This window comes from Pteropus alecto, unplaced genomic scaffold (genome assembly GCF_000325575.1).
Source record: "Pteropus alecto unplaced genomic scaffold, ASM32557v1 scaffold21, whole genome shotgun sequence".
Classification (NCBI taxonomy): domain Eukaryota; kingdom Metazoa; phylum Chordata; class Mammalia; order Chiroptera; family Pteropodidae; genus Pteropus; species Pteropus alecto.
This window is the reverse complement of record NW_006436282.1, coordinates 3,426,657-3,450,970: the sequence shown is the minus strand read 5'-3', so window position 1 is coordinate 3,450,970 and position 24,314 is coordinate 3,426,657. Positions and strand designations below refer to the sequence as shown.

Below are 24,314 nucleotides of genomic sequence, written 5' to 3'. Positions count from 1 at the left end.
AGGGAAAGAAAAATTTGAGACTGATTTGTGCTGGCTTTAAAGGAGTTTGGTAAGCTAATGTCACCTAAACAGAGTTCTGTAATATATTTATTAATAGTAATCAGTACCGTTGATTGAGCACTATAGTATGCTAGGCAATGGCATAAGTGCTTTGCGTGCATGTTTTCATGTAATCCTCCCATGATCCTATAAGTAACAGCTGGAACATATGCTCCATGAGGGTGGGGACCTTTGTCAGTCTTGTTCATCCTGATACACCTGCTAAAGAGTTGGCACCCAGTCAGTATTCATTGGAAGCACGAAGAGTGTTAATGTCGATGTGCCCATTTCGCAGATGAAGTAAGTTGGGAGTGAGTAAGTTAAGAAGTTTGCCGGAGCCTAGGCTGTCAACCATGGTGCCATACTGACACCCAGCAGCGTCCCCAATTTCTTGGCCCGTTGCTCTGTGTCAAGCACCGTGCTAGGCAGTTGGTACGCCCTGCTTTTACGCAGTCCTCACAGCCTGAATCGGTGTCATCTCTGTGGTCCAAATGAGAAATCTAAGAGTTAGTAAGTTTGAGAAATTGCCTGAGGCCCCATTCAAGGAAATGATAAAGCCTGAATTAAAATCCTGGTCTATGTGACTCAGTTGCTCCCATCCTGAACCACTGAGCTATATTTAGGTAAAACCCGCACCAGTGTAATTATTTTATAAGCTCATTTGAGTGAAATTAAAAATATGTCAGTAGTTATACATGTCTGAGTCTGAACTGCTCCTCAAGGATTCAGATTTGGCATGAATTAGGGATTCTACTGCCTCAGGGCCTAGGGTTGCCTTATGATTTATTGCCTAAACTGCAAAGAACAATCTGATGCATCTGATGAAAGTCGACTATATTGTACCTGGAAAAAACTCTCATATTTCTTGACATACTTTAGTATCTCTGAATCATTTACTTATCTCTTCTAGACAGAGGCTCGCCAAGTCATGGGAATTCTACTCCCTGTGAACAGATTGACCAAAGATTCCTGCAGATACTCTGTTTAAACAAAAAAGAAAAACTGAAAATGAATTTTGTTCTAAAGCATAGGCTTTTTGACCCTCAGCAAATCAGCATAATGGTTCTGCGCCTGGCTTGGGAATCAGGCCAGCCTGGGTTCAATTTCTGTCTCCGCTTTGGACAGAATCTCTGCTTTCGTTCCCTCCTCTCCAGAACTGTAGAAATATAACCTGTGTCAGCATCACTGGAGGAATGGAGATAATGTCTAGAGAGTTTAGCACAGTGCCCGCTATATCACAGTGCTCAACAAATGTCTGTCTCTAACTTCACCAGGAGAAGAGGAGTAAGGGTTTGCAGGGCTATAGTCATTCAGAGAACTATATCTTTCTGATCACTCTGGTGGATAGCTTATTCCTGAGAAGTGAATCTCAAAGACGACTACCCCCACCGGGTTACTGGGAAACCACGTCCTTCCAGAAAGAGACCTGCAGGACAGACGTAAGAATAGAATATGCTGTTGGAGGGCTGACTGGAAGTAACCAGTGCAGAGATCACTGCGAGGGGAGCCACATGCTAGAGGAAAGGCTGCAGCCTCCAGAACCCATAAAGGTCAGGAGGATGGGAGTAGCTAACCCACGCACAAACGAAAGGAAGGAGAACAATCACCCAGGTAGGAAGGAACAGTGGAGTCCACTACTGGGCTGGTTCCCTCTGCGGGGAGAGACCTCATTGATTAGGAGACGTGGTTTGAAAAATAGAGACATTGCAAAGAAATCTTTATAAAAGTGGTCAGAATTCCCTTACCAGCCACTGCTAAATTTTATGACACAGATTCTTGGCCTCCCTATACCAGTGTGTTTTCAAACTCTTGAATTCCTCCCGCATACTGGACCTGTTGGTTAACTACATGCTCTCTGAATAACGAGTGAAAAGACAACTCTGGGAAACAAGAGTTGGTAGAAGCTGGAGACTCTCCCAGAAAGATTGATGAATTGTATTCCTCTTTGTAGTCCACGGGATTGAGGCAGAAGTGGATCAAAACCAGCCCCCTGGTCAGGATTACGAAACCGTAGCGACTCATTAGGATGCCCCCAATGTGAGTGAGCTGGACAGAGAGGGACCTTAGCTACAGATAGAAGGGGGTCTGCTCTACCATTCACCGTGCCACTAAATAGCACTTCCTATATTCCTTTTCAGGGTACCCAGTGACCCTCTATATCTTGATTTTTTTTTTCCCATTTATCTAGTTTTGGACTAAAGTTTCAAAAATCACTGACACTGTAAATGTGCGTTAATGGGTACTAACACAAGATTCTCCATGTGACCTTTTATTCAGAATATTCCTATCTGCAAACATCTTCAGGAAACCTTACTAAGATTTTATTTAAGAAGATTGCTTTGGATTTTAAATGAATTTATGGGAAAATTGAAATCTTTACAACAGTTGACTGTTATATTCATTTATAGAAAAATTGACTTTTTTTATATTTTAAATTAATTTACAGGCAAATTGACATCTTAACAATGTTGAATCTCCCAGTTGAAGAACAATACTTGTTTCTTTCGTATTCAAATATTTTATGTCCCTTTGAAAAAAATCTATAGTTTTCTTCATTTTAATTCTATGTATTTCATGTTAGGTTATCCCTTGTTCATGTCACTTATAAAAAATGTTAACGTGTAAGATATTTTATTATAGCAATTACATATTCTCTAAAGATAAATAATGCTTTTGAATGTGAGGTTCCTTTTTTAAAAGTATGCTACAAAATATTTTGTCACACCAATGCTAGTATTCAATACTAATACAGTAAGCCATAAAATGTTCTTGTTCAGTACCTGGTAATAGCCTGGGTACGAACCCAATTATTCCACATCTACAGTTCTGTGCACACAGTAGGCTCTTAATAAAGAACCTGCTGTGGAACTGTCTGTGGCTCTAGGTTCCCTGGGGCAGGTGTAGATAAGCAACCCTAAGCAGTGTTTACATACACTCTGCGTCTTCCCATCTGTTTGTTTTGAGTTAAGGGATAGAATGTCTGAGCAAATGCACTGGACTCACCTTTAGACATCATTAGCTACTTCTTCTTCTTGTCTATGTTGCAAATCCGACTGACTTCACTGTGAGGCTGGGAGAGCCAGAATAAAATTTTATTATTGATTCAGAGGGGTCTTTTGTTGTCACTGACTGGTTTGTGCTTCAGAACTTTAGTCATGTCTCCTTGTGCCAAATCCTGATCCATTTGATTTTAATATTTTTTAATGTTTGAAGTACAAATAGTAAGAACAACTGCCAATTGTCACTTTCTTCTCTGAAACAAAATTATCCCACAACTCTGTGTCGTTAAAGGAAATCTGCAGGCTTCGTGAAACTCTACCTTTCACTCCTCCTCTACTTTAGAACTTGTACTGTTTTACGTAGGTATAATTATCCCCAGTTCTCTTTCATTTTTTCACTCTCTCCCAGATCTTTTCTTCTTAATTATCCTAAATAAATTTTCATTCTACTTTGCTTGCTTCCATTAATGACATTCATTCTATTTCCCTCCCTTGGAAATATAGGTTACATAAACTGTCTCTAATTGCTCTACATCCAGCTTCCATCTTTCCACTCACAGATCCCTCCATGTCCTCCGTGTGTCAGCGGACACTGTCGGCCATTTGGTCGTTGGTCTTCTCCCTTCTGGAAGCCCCTTTCTGTGCCTGGACGACTGAATACTGGCATGTAGCAGAGGTTTCTGATCACTTCTTAGGTCTCCACTATTGTTTCATCTTCCTCCCATCCCATATAAGCTCCTACTCCAGTTAGCACGTATGTGGAATCATGCCCATCTCTCTGTTTCAGACCTTAACTCCTAACTTAAAGCCCTTCCATTACCTTCTCGATGTTTCATATGTCTCTTTAGGTCCCTTTGTTCCTATTAACACAGATGCAAAAACTCGATCCTTTCTTTGGCCTTACCTGCTCCTTTTGTCCCATATTCAGCAGCCGAGCCCTGTTGATGATCTCTATTGCATCCATCCCACCCCCTACCTTATTACAGTGTAATTGTTCTAATTCTGTTTTTTTTTTGTTGTTGTTTTTGTTTTTGTTTAATCTCTCACCTAGTCTGCTAAAATCCTAATTGTTATTTCTGCCTCAGGGCTCTTTCCCCCTAATAAATGCCCTCTTCTGCTGGCCTGTCTTCTCTCTGAGACATAGATAAGAATTACTACAGTCTTCGGCTCCTAAACTTTATTTTCCAGCTCTGCTCCTACCACAGGCGTGCATGAATGCACCATGTCTAGAATGCCGCCCCGTTCTTCAGGGTCGCTACTAGGCCTTCCATGATCTGGCCCCACTAGTCTTATTTGCAGACATCCTCTTTCATACCCTTTCCATTCCATAAAGGAATAGTCCTGTTAATTCCTCTATCCTGCTATGATAAGTAGTGTAAAGTGCTCAGGCTCTGGCACCCAGCAGGTCTAGCTTTGAATCCAGACTCTATCTTTCTAGCTGTGTGACCTCAGGCAAGTTGTCTCCTTCACCCCTTTCAGCTTTGGTTTGCTCGCTTATAAAACCAAAATAATATTACTGCCTACCTTATGATATCATGAGGACCCAAAGAGAAAATTCTTACAAAGCTCTTAGCACAATGCCTGGTGAACGTAGTAAGTACTCAATAAATGTTAGTGGACGATAATGTTAATCTCATCATAATTATCACACTTATTAAAATTTCACTGGATGGATGTTATGCTGGGTCTGTTCACCCCTTAGTATGCAAAGCCCTTGTCACTGTGCCTTTGTGCCATTCTCTGCCTGGATTACGGAAATCCTAATTTCACCCCAGTCACCAGCTGATGTGTTATGTTCTTTCCAGCCTTACTACCTCCCCACATTATCCTAGCCAGCAGAGATCTCGGCCCTCCTTTGAATTGCCCTTGCAATTTGTCTGGACCTTACCTCTTGTCATATATTTTAATTATCTTTTCTCATGTGTCACTTTCTCTATTCATAAGGTAGATATTTATTGGACTCAGTAGAAAATCCTCTGCTTGTCAGGTGTGTGTAGCCCTGGATAAATTGCTATATTAGTTCTAGAACTGCCGTAAAAGATTACCAAAAACTGGGTGACTTAAACCACATAAATTTATTTTCTCACGTCTCCGGAGGCTGGAAGTCTGAGATGAAGGTGTCATGAGGGTTGGTTTCTTCTGAGGCCCCTTTCCTTGGCTTGAAGATTGCCATCTTCCCTCCTTGTCCCCATGAGACCACGGGGAGGACATATGTGAATGTATCTCAGTTTCTTCTTGTTATAAGGACACTAGTCACATTGTATTAGGGCCCAACCATATGACCTTATTTTACCTTAATTACTTCTTAAAAGGCCCTACCTCCAAATATAGTCACATTATGAAGTCCTAAGGGTTAGTATTTCAATAGGTGAATTGTGGTGGAGCACAGTTCAGCTTGTAACAGTTGCTTTACTCTTTCTATGCCTCAGTTTCCTCTCCTATAAAATCTGGAAAAAGATCTCTTGAGTGGATCAAAGGTGTGTGGTGTACACACACACACACACACACACACAGCAATATCTTTATAGGCCATAATGGACGCTTAACGAACATTTATTACCTCTACTCCTATTTCAAGTTCCTTGAAAACAAGAATGCTTTCTCACTCGTCTGTGTTCTTGCAGTTCCAAGGACAAACTTTAAACACTATTGCTTATAAACATTTGATGAATGAATGAATGAATGATCAAGTAGCAGAAGTAAGTCTGTAGTAGGTGTACGCATTTCTCTTTAGGTATCCAGTTGCTGGGTAGTGACTAAGAGTTCAGTAACAAAGGATATTCCAAGAGACCTGTAGAGAAGGCAGTGTTACCATTGTAAGTATAACATGCCACACAGAGCAAGTTTTGGTGTGGAAAATCTTCCCCTGTCCTACTTGCCTCAGACTCCAGAAAGTCATAGGGAAATGATTTGTGACAAAACTGCACACACACAAAAAAACAGTATCTTCACACAGCTAGAACTCTCGAGTGATGAAAGACACAAAGACATCGAGCACAATAGGTGTCCCTGTCCACAGATTTGGCTGTCTTTGATCTCTCTGCAAAGAAGGGACCTGGGCAAGGTACTATGAATGGATAATAGACCAGGAGCCAGAGGAGCAGCAGGCAGTGTACTGCTCAGTGATCAGGTCATGGCGATGCCCAGATACCGTGCAGCTGATGATAAGCATCTTCTCTTGGTGCCTTGGAGTCTCATTTCCTTCCAGCTTGACTCCAAAGGACCCATTCATTTTCGGCACCTCTACAATGTGCCACTTTTAGTCTGTAGGTTCTTTCTTTCTGAGCCCACTAAAGGTAACGAGCACATCATTATTTTTTCCTAGAATCACTATGCTCTTTCTTCCCACTGCTTCTGTTCCCTGCAGCTCTCCGGAGTGGATTCGACTTTTGCATCATCTTTAGTGATTAGAATTCACTTTTCTGTGCTAAAAGAATTGGTAACTATCAATTGACTTGGAGTTAGAAAGTCGAGTGTAAGTTCTTATTGTATATAATGTTAACTTTTACAGGTATTGGCAAAGATATGAGGTAATGAATAAGACAACAATTCTATACCTAAGAATTATACCCTTTAAAAGTGGTAACTTGGATGTATATAAAAAGTTTCTTATGAGATCACATGTAAAACATATGGAAGTTACTCTCTGAAAGAATGCAGAAGACTAGAATTAGAACTCACAGCTTTAAATAAGCCTATCAAGCAACTTCTTGGAATTGAAAGGGATCCTAGAGAAGATATGGTGAGATAAAATGATTCTCAACTCTCACTGCAAATTTTAATCACATGAGAAAACTTTTCAAAAAAAGATTGCAGAAATTCTCATTTAATTTGTCTGGAGTAGGGTCTAGACGTCACTACTTTTTAAAAGCTCTCAGGTGATTGTAACATGCAGCCAGGGAGGAGAACCATTGATTTAGGGGCTTGAGGAAACAAAACCAGCATGTTTGGAGTCACTGCTGTATCTTGAGCATGGTGCTGGCTGCAATATATTCACTTATGTCTTTGATCCTCCTAATGAGTGAGATGGTTTGACAAATAGGGGCTGAGGGTTGGTCTTCATGTGCGCTGCCCCCTTACCCGCTGTTGGCATCATATTCCTGTTCTGTTCTGCGAGAAGATGGATGTACGCTGAATGTTTTCCATTCTGCCCTTGGTAGACATAGTCTTACCACTTGCAAGCTTTCAAAAATCAGCCTCAGGCTAATTCCAACTCAGTGAATCTGAGCAATTCTGTCTCCACAAAAGAATTTTTTAATTTTTATTCATTTTTGCAACTCGAGAGTTTAGGTCCAGATGCACGAACATAATCCTTACTGTGCCTTAGCACCGTCAGGACACCAGGCTCGTTTCCCCTCTTTACTCTGCCACCCTTAAACAACTCGCTCCATGCCATGTGGAAAGGCTCCAGTGCAAACCCACAAATTACTTCGGAGGACCTCTCTTAGGCCTTTTGACATATCCAACTCAGGTTTTCTCTACCAAGATTATTTGGCCCACCTCCTAAGAGTCACCTAGGAGAGATAAAGGTGATGGGTGAAACAGGGTAAAAGCAAGTAAGGAGAGGAAGTCTGTGTTGCCTCTAGCCGTGGGAAAATTGTGCCTTCCAAATAGTTTTAATGAGTGAAGCGAGAGCAAATCTCAGTCTGTTTTTAAGAACTAGTGTATTTTGACTGAAGTGTCAAGTTAATACAAACGGAAAAAATTAGTTTTAAAGAGTGGGCGAACATTTTTCTTTAGTTTTTGTTGTTGTTGTTTTTGGTTAACATTTCTATATATGTTAGATAAGTTATGCAGAAGTATTTATTTTTCCTTATAGAAGTAACACATGATCTATCGAGAAGAAATTTTTAAAAAAACAACAGAAGAGAAAATAAACTATTTGTAATTCTACCACCTCAGAAGCACTACACTGGTGTATCTCTTCCACACTGTGTTGAGAGACAGCCGAGGGAAGGATGTACGTGCATTTAATCATATGAGAGTTTTTACTTCACAGTATCTATTGAACATTTTCCACAGTATTTCTATTGGAGGCACAGAACCCATTGTACAAACATACTCAGATTCATTTAATCTATTCCTTACCATTGGATGTTTATGTGTTTCTAATTGTTATTTCCAGATATTATAAACAGTACTTAAAAGACCATCCTTATGAGGATGCATACATTAGTTAATAAGATCAAAGGACCTAACAAGAAGTAGTTTTGTATGACATTGACCCAAATTGTGCCTTTTACCTTGATAGCATCTACTAAGCTGTAAAATGTCATTACTATGTCTGTGGTCCGGTTTGGTGCAGTCGCTACACGATAAAGATTCTGTGTGTCAACCTTAGTTTGAATGATACAAAAATTTTAATATATTTGTGACAAGGAATAACAAGTTGAAGTACAGTAAGAAAAAATGTAATTGCTTATGATAAATATAGGCTTAGCTTCAAAATACGTAGCTTAAAATTTCCCTTATAGTGCACTTTAAAGATTTCCACTGATGATCTCGGAGGTATGGCACCCAGCCATTGCTGGAATGAAATAACACACGTTGTTCAAAGTTTGGGCCATAATTGATTTAATGCATATTTTTACTACTTTGACATTTATCTTATATGAAAAGAGCAATTCTATACACAGGTAATACATAAATAAAATTATAATAATATGTAACTTCAGAAAATGGTGTTTGATGATCAGCCTGATTTTTTTTTTAAGAGAAAAATAGCTTTCATCTTAGTTTCCATGTTTTCTGGCAGTTTTTGAATCATGGACAGAATCACGAAGTTCATGGTGGGAGAACCTGTGTCTTCCTGTCCTCTCCTATTCTGACAGGCAGATCTGTATCTCTTTATTTGGATACTGTTTGATTTTCATTTTATTGTTGCCTCTGTGTTCTTGGCTTTGAGCCTTGTGGTGGCAGTTGATTTTGCTTCAAAGAATCGTCATTTTAGTGCGAGGACTTTGGTGAGGCCAACAGAAGTCTCTGTTTTTGGCAAAGAAGTCTCTGTTTCTGGTCTTTCTCTTCTTTCAATCTCTGCATGAAAGAGATTGGGCCCCTTTACCAAACGTGTCCTAGGCAGTAACTGTATTTTGATTGAAACTCCTGATCCCTAACTTTTAATTGATGGGACAAGGATTGAAATTACAGTCTCTCGAGGATAGAATAGTCTAAGCTCCATTGAGAATAATGACTGTTACTCTGCTTTAATACTGAATCTTTTTCTCCTTTTTAGGCAGGAGGCTCCCAGGTGATTTTCACAAATCCTTTGGAAATTGTCAAGATCCGTCTGCAGGTAGCTGGGGAAATCACCACCGGTCCCCGAGTCAGTGCTCTGTCTGTCCTGAGGGACCTGGGGTTCTTCGGAATCTACAAGGTAACTTTCCTTTTGGCCATTTATTTGTGTATAGGCTCATCTCCTAAATTAGTAACTGTTCATCAACATGAAATCAGTTCCTCACGTTTTTATACCTGGAGTGGACGTTCTGCAGGCGCCCATAGGGTACCTTCATGCCATTTAGAAGGAGGTGCCCCTTCCTGCCATCTGCCAAAAAACTTGTCTCTAGAAATACACAAATCAAGGATGACTATGACGTGAGTTACGCCCACTAGCCTTGTTCTGTGCACAGTTCTTTGCAGCAACACTGGCTGGAGCTTTATTTGAGTTTGTTATTGATATAAAAACCTAATTCTCAGTGTCATCCTCTAGGAATGATAGATGTGAAGATCACAGGGCACTGTTTTTTGGGAAATATGCTGAGCTCAGTTTAAGGAGAAGCCCACACCAGATGTGGAATTTATTTTCTGATCCTATACATTCTGGCCCTGTCCATATGTATGCCTTGTCATAACTATTTGGAATCTTAACCATTTTTCATTTAGAAAATAGTTTTTCAGACTGATTACAAAACCAGACTTTTAAGAAATACTTAAAACTTTTTATTCACACTTTTCTACTAAAGAAGTGGTAATAGAATATACTAGAATTAGCTTCATAAATGCCCAGCTATAAGGCTGTATCAAACATAATGTGTTCACTATTTTTCAATGGAAAGATTTAAAAAATATATTTTATGACCAACTTGAATAAGTAAACCTTAAAGATATAGTATGACTAGTCAAATGTCTACTTATGATAGTTTTCATTTATTCTGCACATAATGGTGTAAAATCATATTATATAAAATTAATTTTGCGTTTTCCTATACACACATATCAATATTTGATTCAGATTCCTCATATTAATTTTGAATCCTTGTCTTGATCGACACGTAATCTACTTTTTGAATCAACTGTTCGCATAGTTTTACAAGAGTACATCATCTCGTTTTCATCCCGACCTGGCAAAATGAAGCACTTTTGGACTGCACATGCAGTATTGCCCTGGCATTTTATCCCACAGAAACATAATGTTAGGATGGTTGTTTTCCTTTTTCTTATGCCCAATTCATCCTAAATGGATATAATGAGTCTCATAGTGTAACAACCTGTCATATTGCTTTTTAGAGGGAACTTTAAATGCCTTGTTTTGACACAGCATTTGTGAGATCCTACCCCCAGGATCTCCTACTTTTTTTACCCTTTTCTTTTTAACTCAACTTTTGTAGGTGAGCTTGATAAACATCTGGTGGTAGTAGTAACTAAGGTTGTTTCAGGCAGATCTGCCTTTCCCAAATGGTACTCTGTACTTCTCAAGGTCAAGTCATTAGAAGAGTACCCCATGATCTGACTTCGTAAAGATCAAATATAATGTGACACCCTCTTTTCTGGGATTATTTTTAAGAAAGGCAGAAGCTTGCCTTATATGTAGCTATCTGTAATGTTTTGGAATAAACATGCTCATTTTTAAAAGCAGCACTTAAAATACTCAGTCTGTGAGTATGCGGTAGAACGCAATGTTCTAGCTGTTTCATTTACCAAATTATTATCCAGCTGTAAGAAGTAAACAGTGTTGTCATAGCATTGATCAATTTGAAGAAAAATCATCTCCTTTTCTAAATTTTTAGGCTTTTGCAGACTCTAACATGATGTAGCAGCATGTCATTTTGACAAGATGCCAAGCAGTCTTTCAACAGGTTGTCTGGTAAAAACACTTCAGGTACATATGGCAGTGACTGCTATCGAAATGTCTAGATGGATAAAATGGTAAAAACTTGTTTGCCGACACAGAAACAGAGACTGTTAAAATACTTGCAAATGATACAAGACTGAGACTTAGTCCTTTTCATCTTCACAGTATTTCATAATCTTAATCCCCTTTAACACCCCCTGGAAGTAGTTGGTCTCCTGATTTTTGTAGTTAAGAGAATAGAGGCTGCCAGCGATGGTATCTGAGCTGAAATTGAGGCTCAGAAGTTTCTTGTTTCCACTTTTGTGCTAAAATTGCTTTCCTGAAGTGAGCAGGATTGCTCAAGTTTGAGCACGAGATCTCTTCCATATAAAGTTAGTTTAATTACTAGCCTGGTGGTTTAATCTAGTTCAGAGGCATTCCATGGGGCTTGGTGCAGCATTTGGTGCATTGGTAATTACCCGTTGAAGTCGCTAACACTTTGAGTTTCTGGAAATTTGGTTTCATTGCAAGAGAGTGACCTAGCAATTCCCTCCTTTCTGCTGGCCATTGGTGTCATCGCTAAGTCCGCTGAGATCCATGAGCCTGGAAGAATTCATTCTGTAGAGTTCACTTCTCCGTTCAGTCTGATTCATCTTTATTGCCTCCCTAGGTTATCCTCACTGATATCCTCACTGATAACCTAGGGAGGCAATAAAGATGAATCAGCTTCCAGCCTCGGGTTTGGGTTCTCGTGAGCCCTTCTCCGTGCTCACCCATCTTAACCCACCCCTCCAAGGTCAGAGGTCACTTTAGCAATTCAAGATCCATCCTTTTAGGGGCATCACAGCTTTCGTATTCCTGTGTAGTTTACTATGTTTTTGTTTCAGAATCACACTTTTTAGTAACAAAACTTTTCACTGTTTCCTGTCTTGGTTAGGTAGAAAAAAATGCACATGACATGAAGAGACCTAATACTTTTAAACCTGGTATGTGTCCCTCCACCTGGGTCTTTCAAAAGAGGACTCTGTCCTAGTTTTAGTTGGGACGGGTAATCTTCATTCCCCTTCCCTTGGTCCTTTTGTTTGCTGTCGTTAACATGACAATGCGGGACCCTGGTGAGGGGAGCGGTGGGCTGTGTCTTGTGTGTTTAGGCTGCAGTGCTTAACCTCACTTAAATTGGACTTAACCTGGCTTTCTATTTTTCTCCTGAATTGACTTGCAAAATACCCCACTATTCTCTGACTTCCCAGTAAATGGTAATTAGAACTCTTGCTTTAGAAATACATTTACAACTGAAAAAAAAAAATTGAATGTGGTAAACATTTCACATTCCTGAGGTTAGAAATAGTTTAGAGCAGATACAGTGAACCCTGTAAACAGAGCCCCCTCCCTCTTTTGGTAACATTTAAAATTTCTGAAAGAAAGTAAAATTCTCTCTCTACCCATTATCCCTCTTCAAAGGATAAAAGATAACCACCTCTTATGTTTTTTTTTATACATCTTTAAGAAAAGAAAACTTTTTTACTTAGATCAATATTTACCTCTCCTTCCCCTTCTCTCTGTATATGTCATATTGTACCCATATCAATATCAGTCTTGTTTATGTGTATTTTAACAAAAATAGAATCTTTCTAAACATACATCTTAAAGCTCTTTTCTCATTTTATTAAATAACTGTATAAAATTTTTTAAAGTATTTTTTAAACAGTTTCCTACTGATGGGTATTTATGTTATTTCTAGTTTGGGGATATTACAAGCAATGACAGGGCGAACATCCGTGCATATATTTTGACATACTTTTGTGACTTATACCCATGATAAATTCAATACCCATGAAATTGGTAAGATAAGGGGCATGTGCATTTTTTAGTATTAATAGGTTTTTGTCAAGCTGTATCAGTTTATCAGTTTTATCTTGGTAACATAAGTACCTAAGACTAATTTCTTGACTGAACGGCTTTAAAAGATATCTGTTTTTATGAGCTCATACCCCTACATGAAGAAAGCAACTCCTGAGTTATTACTTTGAGGACATGGTATCACGCTAATTTTCTAAGACCAAGGGACATTGTATGGTTTTTAAAACCACCACAGTGGTAGTTCTCACCGTTCTTCTTCCACATTTGACTTCCATCTGGACCTCTAGGAAAGCCTCCTCATGGGGTTTCTTTATTTTGACTCTCGACTCCCTCAAATCCATTGTCCCCACAGCAGCCAGAGTGATCTATTTAAAATGTAAATCAGATTAATTCATTCACTCAACACATTTCAATTGAAAGCTGACTGTGTGCCCTGTTCTAGCCATTTAGAGTCTGGCTGTGAAATCTAAAGCCCTTGCTCACAGTTTGGTGGGTAGAAAGTCATCCATCGTATGACATCAGATCATACTAAAAACCTTGAAAAATAAGAAAGGCTTGGTAGGGTAAGGATATGGAGAAGGGCCAAAGCAGGACCGAATTGGAGGGAGGTTGTATTTTAATAGGGTGGTCGGTGAGGGCCTTTTGAGTGAGATGACATTTAAACAGAAACCAGAGAAAATGAGAAATTAATGTGCCCTACAGCTTCCTTCTGCACTTCGAATAGAACCCCAACTCTTTCACTCCTGGCCCCGTCCTCTCCACCCTCCAGTTTGTACCACCCCTTTTTTTTCCTCGTCAGCCCACCTAAAGGCTCTTCCCCTCATGTCTTAGCTCAACAGATGCCTGCTTAGAAGGGTGACCAGATCATTTGCTGTCACATCCCCCCTTTCCGTTCTTTACATAGCACCCGTCACCATCTGATAATTTTCTCTGTGCGTGTCTCCCTTATCTAGAGTGTACTTTGATATCAGAGACCTATCTTGTTCACACCGCTTATAACAGTTTCTGGCACATAAGTAGACATTTGATAAGTTTTTGTTGAGCCAATGAATGGCGAGCAAAAGCCATGTGTTTCCAAGTTATAACAAGGATATTAGAGCACAGAAAGTGAGTAAATTGGCAAATAATGACCAAAGAAGACCATGATATTGGGGAAGTCAACTGTAAAGGAAGGCACTAATTATATGAGAGCCTGCTTTCCCTCTTTCAGAGGCAGCCAGCTCTGCCCTGGGCTCTGGGGATATGAAAATAAATCGATAACGCATGATTTCATAAGGAGTTTACCATCTCATGGGGGCAGTCAGAGAAGTAAACAGGTCTTTGGAATACAACACAGGTACAGCTGAGAAGGGCTGTCAGAAAGATGTGTTTGGGTTCTCGGAGAGGTGGAGCTGACTTGTAACAAGAAGGCCAAGAAGGCCGTAGAAGATGTCACAGTTAACCAGGTGAAAAGCAAAGACAAATGGTATGATCAACTTTGTGTTTGAGGAAGGATAATTCAGCTTCAGTATGGAGAATGCCGTGTGAGAGCAAGACTGAAGGCTGAGAGGCCAGTTAGGAGGATATTGGCCGGGGGGATGGATGGAGAGAAAGGACAGCATTGACCTAAGCTTAGGGTTATGGGTATGAGGGGTATGCATTAGAAGGATGTTTGAGAGTCTCACAAAGTCTTGAAAAGTAATTAAAGGTGAAAAGTAAAGGAAGATAAAAGATGACTCGCATATTTCTAGCTTGAGCACCCAGATGGATGGTACTACTTTAAATTTTAGAATTTCATTATATTCGAGAAGCTCCAAGAAACCTGAAAAGACCTTCTATTTGGTATTACCTTTATAACTGAGGAGTAGAGGCCCAGAAATCTTAGTGTTTTTTCTTGCTCTGCCATGCTGAATGTAGGCCTTGGGCCTTGTCAGAGGGATGGTCTTTTAACGGTTGTCTGCATGAAGCTATGAGAGTAAGCTTCTGGGACACCAATGATGGAACTCAGAGGTCACCCACATTTAGGTGGCAAAAGTAGTATGGGTGGAGAAAAAGCAGAAGTAGCTGTCAGGTAGGGAACTGAGGTCAGCCGTGTGGGGGAGTTAGCTGGCAGAGGGGTGAGATATAAGGTCGAGGAGGGAGAGGAGAGTGGAATCAAGTGCCACAGAGACCAAGGGGGATGAAGACCAAGAACAGGTCTTTGAACTTAAAGATAGAGGTCAACGGTTATTTTTAAAACATCAATTTAAGTAGAATGGTGGAAGTAGAAAAACCTTATGAGAAAATATGAGTAGATACAAACCGCTGTGGAAGAAAGAAAGGGGTGTAGCAATGATGGTAGAGGGGAGAAGAAGCCGAGAGATTTAGCGTTTCTTTTCGTTTTGTTGAGAGGACCATGCCTGTTTGTAGGCAGAGAGGAAAAAGAGTCACTGAAGATGGAAGAATTTGAAGAACCTGAAGATAGCAAGATCGAATATGGTGCTAGGACTTTCAGGAGGGTCAAAGAGACAGAGTCCAGGCTTATTATTTAATCCTACTACAACCTATGAAGCAGATAGGTTTTTGGGGGGGGTTTCATTTTTTGTTTTTTTTTGCGGGGGTGTGGAGGGTGTTGTTGTTATTTTCTAGCTGTAAGTCACAGCTGTGGAAAGGAAGGCCTGATGGGTTTAGGTAATTTGTCTAAGGTCACATACCTTCTAAGAGAGGCTAGATTTCAAACTCAGTTCCATCTCTTTGAAACCTGAGCTATCACATAAAGATATGTTGAGCCAGATAGGAGAGAGCACATGCCTGATAACTCAGGGAAGTTTTAAAACAAGGTCGTATGCTAATCATTGATATTGAGCAGTTGGCAGGTTTGGTGTCATCGTTGACAGTGAACATGCTAGGGAAATGGAAATGAAAAGAATCGAGATGACACTAAACATGAGTGTGAGATAGTGTAGGCCAAGGTAGTTATATGATTGTTTTTCCTAATTGCTCTTAGTACCCAATGCTATTTTAAAATGTTAGGTGTTATAGAAAAATGATTCCATTTTACTTTATTTCGTTTTGTTTTCCAGAAAAGGGCTCTTAACCTTAGATCTTATATCAGTTCTTGAAATTACAGAAATTAAAATTATTTTGTCCATTGTCAGGGAAGAGGGCCCTTCTATTTTCCTCTTATATTAACCAGAGTAGCCGTACAAACCACATATGCTCTACAGAGAGCCACAAAACCAGACAGTGGGGCCCTGTTGCTATTCCAAATGATATTTATTTGTGTTCATTGAAAATAACTTTGTGCCCTCATGATAGCTTTGTCAAAAATATCTGCCATAAAACAATGGACATTTTGGACATTTTGTCTTACTAAAATGCAGAATTTTAGAAATTCAGGAGAGGATATCAAGTACCTCAGGAGGCCAGATTTTGTATCCAAAATGTTGTAAACTTGTGATTAATACTGGAAGTCATGTGATATTCTGCTTAAAGGTTGTTTTAAAAGAAAAACTGGAAAAAAATGTGGTTTTTTATTATCATTCTGTTCTTGAGTTTCAGATGCATCATCTGTAAAAAGGATAATAGTACTGACACATTCATAGTACTGTGTAGGGGTTTACTAAACTAATACATGTAAAGGACATAGGCTAGAATAGCACATAATATGCATGATGTGTCAGTTATTATTAATTTTAAGTTATAGGATGTCAACTCATGGGTTCTTGCAGACATACCCAACTCCTTCCACTCTGCCCATTCCTGGGTAATTTCTGATCATACTCCTGTGTGGTCAGCAGTCTCCTCTAGGTCAGGCATTCTGCTTTGGACTTTGGGAAGGAGACATCTTGAAAAATATTAGGTTTATAAAGCAGTGCCCAAAGGAGTCGAGTATACAGAAGGGGCTAGAAAAGACCCTTATTAGAAATATTAGAAAATATTAGAAATAGTATATTATTAGAACTATTAGAAAATGATTTAAATTTTTTTGGTCATCCTACCATCCATTCACCAAATATTTGTTGAGGGCTAACTCTAACAGGTACCAGAGTTACAAACGTGAATACAGTACCATTGCCTTCAAAGTGATCTATATTAAGGATGGTGAGAGAATATAATGACATGTTCTAGAGCCATAAAGTTCTTTTTAAAATTAATTTTAATAGGCAGTAGAATTTTGAAAAGAAGAAAATTTAGATATAAAAGAGTATGTAACAATAAAATATTAATTTCCTTGCCCCATGTTGCAGATAACCTACCTTTCCAGAAGCAGACACTTTTATCAAGTTAGTGTTTTGTTCTGATGTTTTTTCCTTTGTTTTTGTCTGCAGGATTAGTTTTAACACAGCACTTACTTTAACCAAACTTTTGTAATAGAGTATGCTACTACTAATCTACTGTTCATAGTGCTCTGAATATATTTTCCAGAAGCGACAGATGTATTTCTGTTAATCTATCTTTACATTTCTCTGGTTTTAATTGTGACCAAGGTACACATTTAAAACATGTCCAGTCTAATAAATGTTTATTGACTGTAAAATTAATGATATAAGGCTTGTGACAACCAAAGAGTCCCATATGGGGTATGATCAATTCAGCCAACTAGTATAAACTTATTTGGTAGGTTTAGGCCTTTCACCAGAGAAAAGATTGGCCCTTAGCCTGATACATGTAGAACTCTACTGTGATTCAGGTAGGAAACCACATAGGAGTCATACCCCAGCTTCTAGTTGTTTAAAGAATATATTAGTTGTTTCTATTTACTGCTCCAATGGGACAGTGTACTTTTCCTTGATAACAGCAATTATCTTTATATCATCACCCTTTATTGAAGATCCTCATGCTGGGTATTGTATTAGGTACTTTATATTAATCATTGGATTGAAATTTAGTTCTTATGTCAATATAAATGTTACCCACATCTTATAAATTAGGAATTGTAGGTTCAGTGATTTTAAGATAGCTAAGTGGCAGAGCAATAATTTGAGCCTAGGTCTCTCACTCCGAAGCCTATATTCTTGTTCCTAGAGTGTCCTGTTGGTGTAAAATGGCAGAATTTAGATATAGATCCATATTTAAGGTAATACATTTTGACTGCTTCTTTGCAAGCAGTCTGCTTCTCCTCTAAAAAGTCATCCTCTTCAAGAACTGCACACAGAAAGGTGAAACACGAAGACAGTACTCAGTTCAGCTATAATGATTAATGTTGCAGAGAAAAGCCCTTCATTGAGTATGTTGAAGGGGATTGGAATAAAAAGCTTTTTTCTTTCTCCCTGGACTTTGAAATCTACATCAAGGAGGAAAAGAAAAAAGGAATTATCAGGGGCATTGTCCGCATAATACTGCACCTTTTGAAAGAAACTTGTCAAGAGAATGAGTCAAGAGCAAACCAGCCTGAGCATCTCCTAAGCAAGGCATTAAGTTCTCCCTGTAGGGTTTCTGGCCGTTAGCAGATGAGCACCGTTCATAGCAAAGGGAGGCACAATCGTAGAACAGAGAACTGGCATTGACACAGGCGTGGCATTTCCTACCAAAAAACCTTGAGTCGCCAACATGCTTTTGTTAGAACTACAATGAAATTAAGGAGCAACCAATATCCTAAAAGTCCCTGGACTAAAGAAACCAAATAATAGGCACTGGTATTTTGTATTCAAATTGAAGTAATTTCAATGTCACTGATATTGAGTCTGCAGTTGCTGGCTGGTTTATTTGGTTTTAACACTAATGACACAGCCATGTGACAGGTCTTGGCACTGGTGATATTTGTCAGCAAGATACTGAAACTCACCCTGTTCAGTTCCCGGCCACATGGCCCAACTGTCCCTTGACTGGGCAGAGGAGGTACTGCCAGGCTGTGTATCCAAGGGTTAACTCGCTTGGGAGAAACCAAGAGGAATGCTAAGGGATCAAGACATGACATGCTGCCCATTGTTTGTAGCTCTAGGATCAAAATATACAATTATACATGCCAAATAAATTCTAAACCTGTAAGTTAGGAAAGGAGGGGTGGCTCTGACTACAGGTGCCAGAAGCATTAAATAACATTCTCAGACAAGGTGCACCACTGTTGTCTTGAATGCTGCAGGGTCCCCCAGTCTGGCATTTTCCCCCATGCTAGACAATGTGCATTCACTGCAGGAGTCTCTGTTAAGCCTCCGTCTCCCAGACCTGCTGGCTCCTGGTGCCCGGCCCTGACACAGAGGTGCCTTTGTGAGTGTAATTACCTTCCCCTGTATTAGAAATAGTCTGTTTAGAGCTGTATTTGCAGGTACTGCTAGAATAAGCAGGAATCAGCATGCGAAAGCCCTGCCCTGGCCCTGGCTTCTTTATCGGCAAGTATCCTTCAGGACTGTTTTGTTTTGTTTTGTTTTCTTAACTCAAATTGATTGGGCAAGTGTGATACCAACTGAGAAGAGCTTTAAAAGAAGGGAAAAAAAAGATTTTGGAGATAGCTCTGTGTGTGTGTGTGTGTGTGTGTGTGTGTGTGTGTGTGTGTGTGCGCGCGCACGTGTGTGCGCGCGCACGTGTGAGATACAAATCCTGTTGTATTATATCTTTTGACAATTCGTGCTCTGTGTGTGTGTGTGTGTGTGTGTGTGTGCGCAAGCACGTGTGAGATACAAATCCTGTGGTATTATATCTTTTGACAATTCATGCCAAACGGAGCTGCCAAAGTAAACTTAAGCGGATGATTCCAGCAACTTAAGAACTGATCAACTCTCAACAGTGTCTACATCCAAAGAAGCATGAGAAGCAAAACAAAAAATTTCTCTGCCATGATGATCCTGCGGCCAGTATCTCTAAGCCTGTGCAATTGGCTAGTGTCAATTGTGGAGTAGTAACTTGAAGTTAAATCAGGTCTACCCTTAAAGAAGCTTTTCTAGACCTTAAATGGAATGATGACGGAGAGACTTCAGAATGATACAGGATTGGAACAGAGCCAGAGTCGATAATTAAACTAGATCTGAGTTTTGATTCTAGTTTATTTATATATAGGTCTCCCCTGAGATGCCTTTTATTGTTCCTGTCTGTTATTAGGCCTTTTATTAAAAAGAAAAAAGAAAGGAAAAAAACCCCAGCAATTTCCCCTCTTTGGAGAAAGAGTGCTTTAATGAATTGTAAGAGATTAGATGATTGCACTTTGCATTTATTAATTTCCCCCAAGTGATTTTACTGTGTACCAATGAAATTCAGGGCTAGCCAGAGAACATCTGAGACAAGGCTGCCTGGAGAACCAGTGAGAAAGACTTAAAAGCAGGACAAGAACATTTAAAGATTTATTTAGGTGGCACGCACTTTGTAATTTATTAATATTTTAATGGCCAAAGTAATTATTTTTGTGTTGCTGACACAGGCTCCTGGGCAGCACAGAATGTTTCCCTTTATTATGAAATTGCCTATTCAGAATGGCTGATCACCTAGGAAAAATTGTATGTGGGCAAGTAGAATTCAAGTTAAACAGGTTTATGTTTTGATGTAGGACTGGAGAATGGGTGTTCACCACAAAGTGAAGGATTTATCAAGGAATCTGGGAGAGAAACATTCTCACTGTTGGAACTTTAAAAGCCTGTTTCACATCCTGCTCCCCTTTTCATCGTGTGAGCGGCAGGTCAGGTACTGCCTGGGGCAGCCTTACAAATTGGCACCTGCCTTTGTGCCTTAGACCTGAAGGAAGCAGTGAGGAAGGAGTCCAGGGAAATTTAATAAGTCTATGCCTTTCTGTCCAATCCTCTGCAAAGTTAGCTTTCTTTGGAAATTGGGCTTTGATGCCTGGGGTGTGAGAGAGGCTTGAGGCACCTCGTGAGTCAGAAGAGTGATTTGCGGCCAGGAGATGGCTGAGCAGTCGCTGGCCCCTGAAGAGGCAGGGAACTTGGACCTCCTCATCCCCACCGTCCCTTGCATGTATGCTGCAGTGGACACCTCACGCGGGACGTTCACAGTTATTACCTCATTTATTCCTAACCTCCCGTCCCCCGTCAGTGGAAGAAGGCAGCTTGGTATTTTTGACAGGTGAGGGAGGTTCAGAGCTTGATTACTCAGGGCGCTCATCAAGTAGCAGAACGGAGATGGAGGGGAAGGTTTTATCAGGGATTCTTCATTCCTGGATCAGTGGAAATTGGAGTTTTTAAATGTTTAACTTGCTGGCAAGGCCGTCCTGCCTCTGTGAAACAGAGACTGTAGCTGCTCCGCGTGCCATCTTTCTGCCTTGACTTTTCCTTTTCTTCCTTTTTGTCAGATAATCAGAAACCTAAGACATCTTACATAATCTCACATTTGCTCTGGTACACATAAATTATTTGATTTTTATTGTGCATTGTCTAATCCCTAGTAGGAGAAATTTACAACATATCCTGTCCATTTTTCCTTTAGTGTTTCACAAAGCCGCTCTGCCTTTTCCTTGGATTTGTTCGTTTGTTTGTTTGTTCGTTGGTATGTGTTTTGATTAAGCCGTTTTTCTTCTCAGTCGTCTCGGGCTGTTTTCAAGCACATCACACCTCTTACTAGGCACTTGTTCTCCCTGATACATGAATGATTATCATGATTTCAGGAAAGAACATCCCTTCTTGAGAAAACCTAACTGCTTCTTCATGTGGTCATACCCTTCTTGTGTCACAAGGATGTTTCTCATTTCAGATCACATCTTCCCATGGCCTTCTGATCGAATTGAAGCCACACAGCGTATGAGGAGCTAATTGCTGTTTTTCTCTCTTTTTTTTTAATTTTAACATTCCAGTACAAAATTATCCACTGCTTCCTCCTAAATTCTGTTGTATCCCCAGCAAATTATATATCTTTGTTTGAAAAACAAAAAGCTTGGTTTTGGTGTCTAGTGTAGTTTTCCAAGAAATGAGTTAGTTTTCCTTGCAGAAACCTGACAACGTATCCCAGGGCCTCTCATTTCTCTTTTTAGTTGTGGTTTTTTTCTGTATGAATTGGCAAAGCCAAGCCATTGTCACTAGAAACTTGTCTTAGGCCCCAAATGACAGCCCGAGATTTTGCTAAGTGTTTTCTAAATTAAATCAGACAATAATTCCTGGCCCCTGGTTGCTTATACTATGAAATAGGCAATACGAACATAGGCAGATGTAAGAACATGAAGAAAACTCAGAACAGTAATAAGAAAGTGTAGACAATGTGGAGCCATATGGAATCCATGCCCTGTCTATCTTCTAGTTAAAGGATCCTCAGTGGAAAGGGTGGTATTTGGGTTTAAATGAATGAAGAGATAGTGTTTAAGAAGTCGATGTTCCCAGCTTAGCAGTTATCAAAGAAGATGCAGAGTGATAGGTGTGCCTTGATGGATCGGATGAATGGGGGCATTGAGTAGCTTTACCTGAGAGGAATCAAGCTCCCCAAGTAGAGGAAAATGGAAAAGTGAAGTCATTACAAAGCTTTGAGAAGAGTGAGAATACCAGGCCTAAACTACAAGACTTCCAAGACCAAAGATGGCGGAAGAGTTTTTTAAATAACAAATGGCAAGGAAATTTAGGCAATGTGGCTGAGGAATGAAGGAGATGTTAGACCATAATGCCCTTCTCTTCCCACAAAGCAATCACACGTCATGAATTTTAGGAGAAGAAGGCACAACTCAGAACCACAGAAGCATATGGTTGTTAAGATTGCCGTTGAAGGAAACATTCCGAAACACATACAGCAGTTGTGGTGGTTGCCTCTGACTGATGAAAAATCAAGAGCAGTTTAAATTTTCAATATTCATCTGTGTTGTCTATGATAAGCACTTAATATTTTATAATCAGGTGGAAAGAAACTTTTTAAAGGGGAAAGTATTACAACAACAACAACAAAAAAAACAGAACATAGAGACTGAAGTTCAGCTCTAAAATGCAAAGATTTGAGAGGTGATGTTCAAAGTAAAAACTAATAGATTTAGTAAAAAAGATTTGTGAGAAGAGGAATTACATCAGCTTAAAAAATTACTCCAAAGTGATTTATTTAAAAAGTAACATGGTGGTGGTTTTGTTCTACTGAGAAAGCCAGACATGAAGAAGATTTAACTGATCTTAATTTGAGTTGGTTACTTGGTATCTAATTTGGATACTGCTTTCCCACACAGTAGGCAAATGGCTGGCAGAACTTACAGGAAGGTTTGGATGCAAAATAAGGAAAAGGAAGTAAAAATAGAGTAACAAATGGTAATAGTGTCACTATCACAGTAACTACCTGCATTATAACTTTTTAAGAAACTAATCGTAAGGAAAAGATTGGATGCCACGCATGGATATTGGTATTACACTGTATTTTGTCCTCTTGGGAAACTGGGAGAGGGGCAAAGAACTTGAGAGTCCTGAGTTTTGGCCTTGTCTCTGGTACTGCCTCCAAGGATGTCCCCTGAGCAAGTCAACAGCGTGGCCCTTAATAAACATGCAATCAATAGACTAACTGTCCTGGCCATCAGTTTGCTCATTTATAAAATGAGGAATTTGGGTGTGGTGGATTTGTGGTTTCTTTTCTCAGTTAGGCATTTCACAGTTTGGGGGAAGACAAGACACAAAAGTGTGAGCTGATTGGCAGTACATGATGTGAATCTCTCCTTTTCTTGAAATATCTGTACTCAAAGTGGACAGAAACTTCTGAACACATTCATGGGTGAATTGACTGGGGAATAGGCAGCATGACAGGATCCAGATTCCAAGCATTCGTTCTGGTTGGAAGGATGGGCCAAGCTAGGATGAAGTTTAATAGGATTAAACATAAAATCCTACTTATGTTACTTGTTTAAGGCAACTAATTAAGTTACAGAAGACTAGGTTAATAGCCATTCCAATGAAAAAGACTAAGGGTTTTGTTACCCACAGCTTAGTTTGAGTCAGGAGTGTAATGTGGGTGTCAGAAAAGCAAAGGCTACAGTAACAGATGTGTAGTGTTAAGAAAGTTTGACAGATTGGAGCCGAGCATCAGTCAGAAATAGCCAAGATCCAACACCACTGGGCCTCAGTAAATGTGACTGGGCCTCGTTCCATCTGTTGAATCTGGATGGATTCATTGTTTTCTTTGAAGATTCTCTAAATTTGGTGGAAATTTTTAGGTATTAGAAATCTGTAAAAGAAATGGTATTAAATCATTAAGTGTTGAAAAAGAGTGACTTCCTTCTCACTTAGCCTTCCTAAAGTACAGTATGTGTCTATAATTTTCATTAGATGCTTAACCGTTCCGTCATATTCCGGGGCTCACGTCGGTTCCCAAGGCCTCTCCATGGCATCATTTTGGCACCAAAAATTATTTGGTGAAGACTTTGCTCTAGTTGTTAATTGTTCTACATACAGCTTTTAAATGTGTAGGAATTATTGTAAATATTTTAAGGGTTTAGAACAGGCATTTATTAATGTTTCATAAATCCTGGGAGGTAGGGGTAAGTATGTGAATAAATTAGGGGATCCATGAACCCCTTG

General features: G+C 39.6%; 1 protein-coding gene across 6 annotated transcripts in view; it reads left to right on the top strand.

Moving 5' to 3' along the window:
• The window catches only part of SLC25A13 (solute carrier family 25 member 13), a 165,391-nt gene that overhangs the window by 128,631 nt on the left and 12,446 nt on the right, over positions 1–24,314 (top strand). For all 6 annotated transcript variants that reach the window (XM_006911925.3, XM_006911924.3, XM_025046837.1 and 3 more), the window contains one exon: positions 9,271–9,411. In XM_006911925.3, coding sequence (XP_006911987.1) covers positions 9,271–9,411 — 141 coding nt within the window. The remainder of the gene's footprint in view (positions 1–9,270; positions 9,412–24,314) is intronic.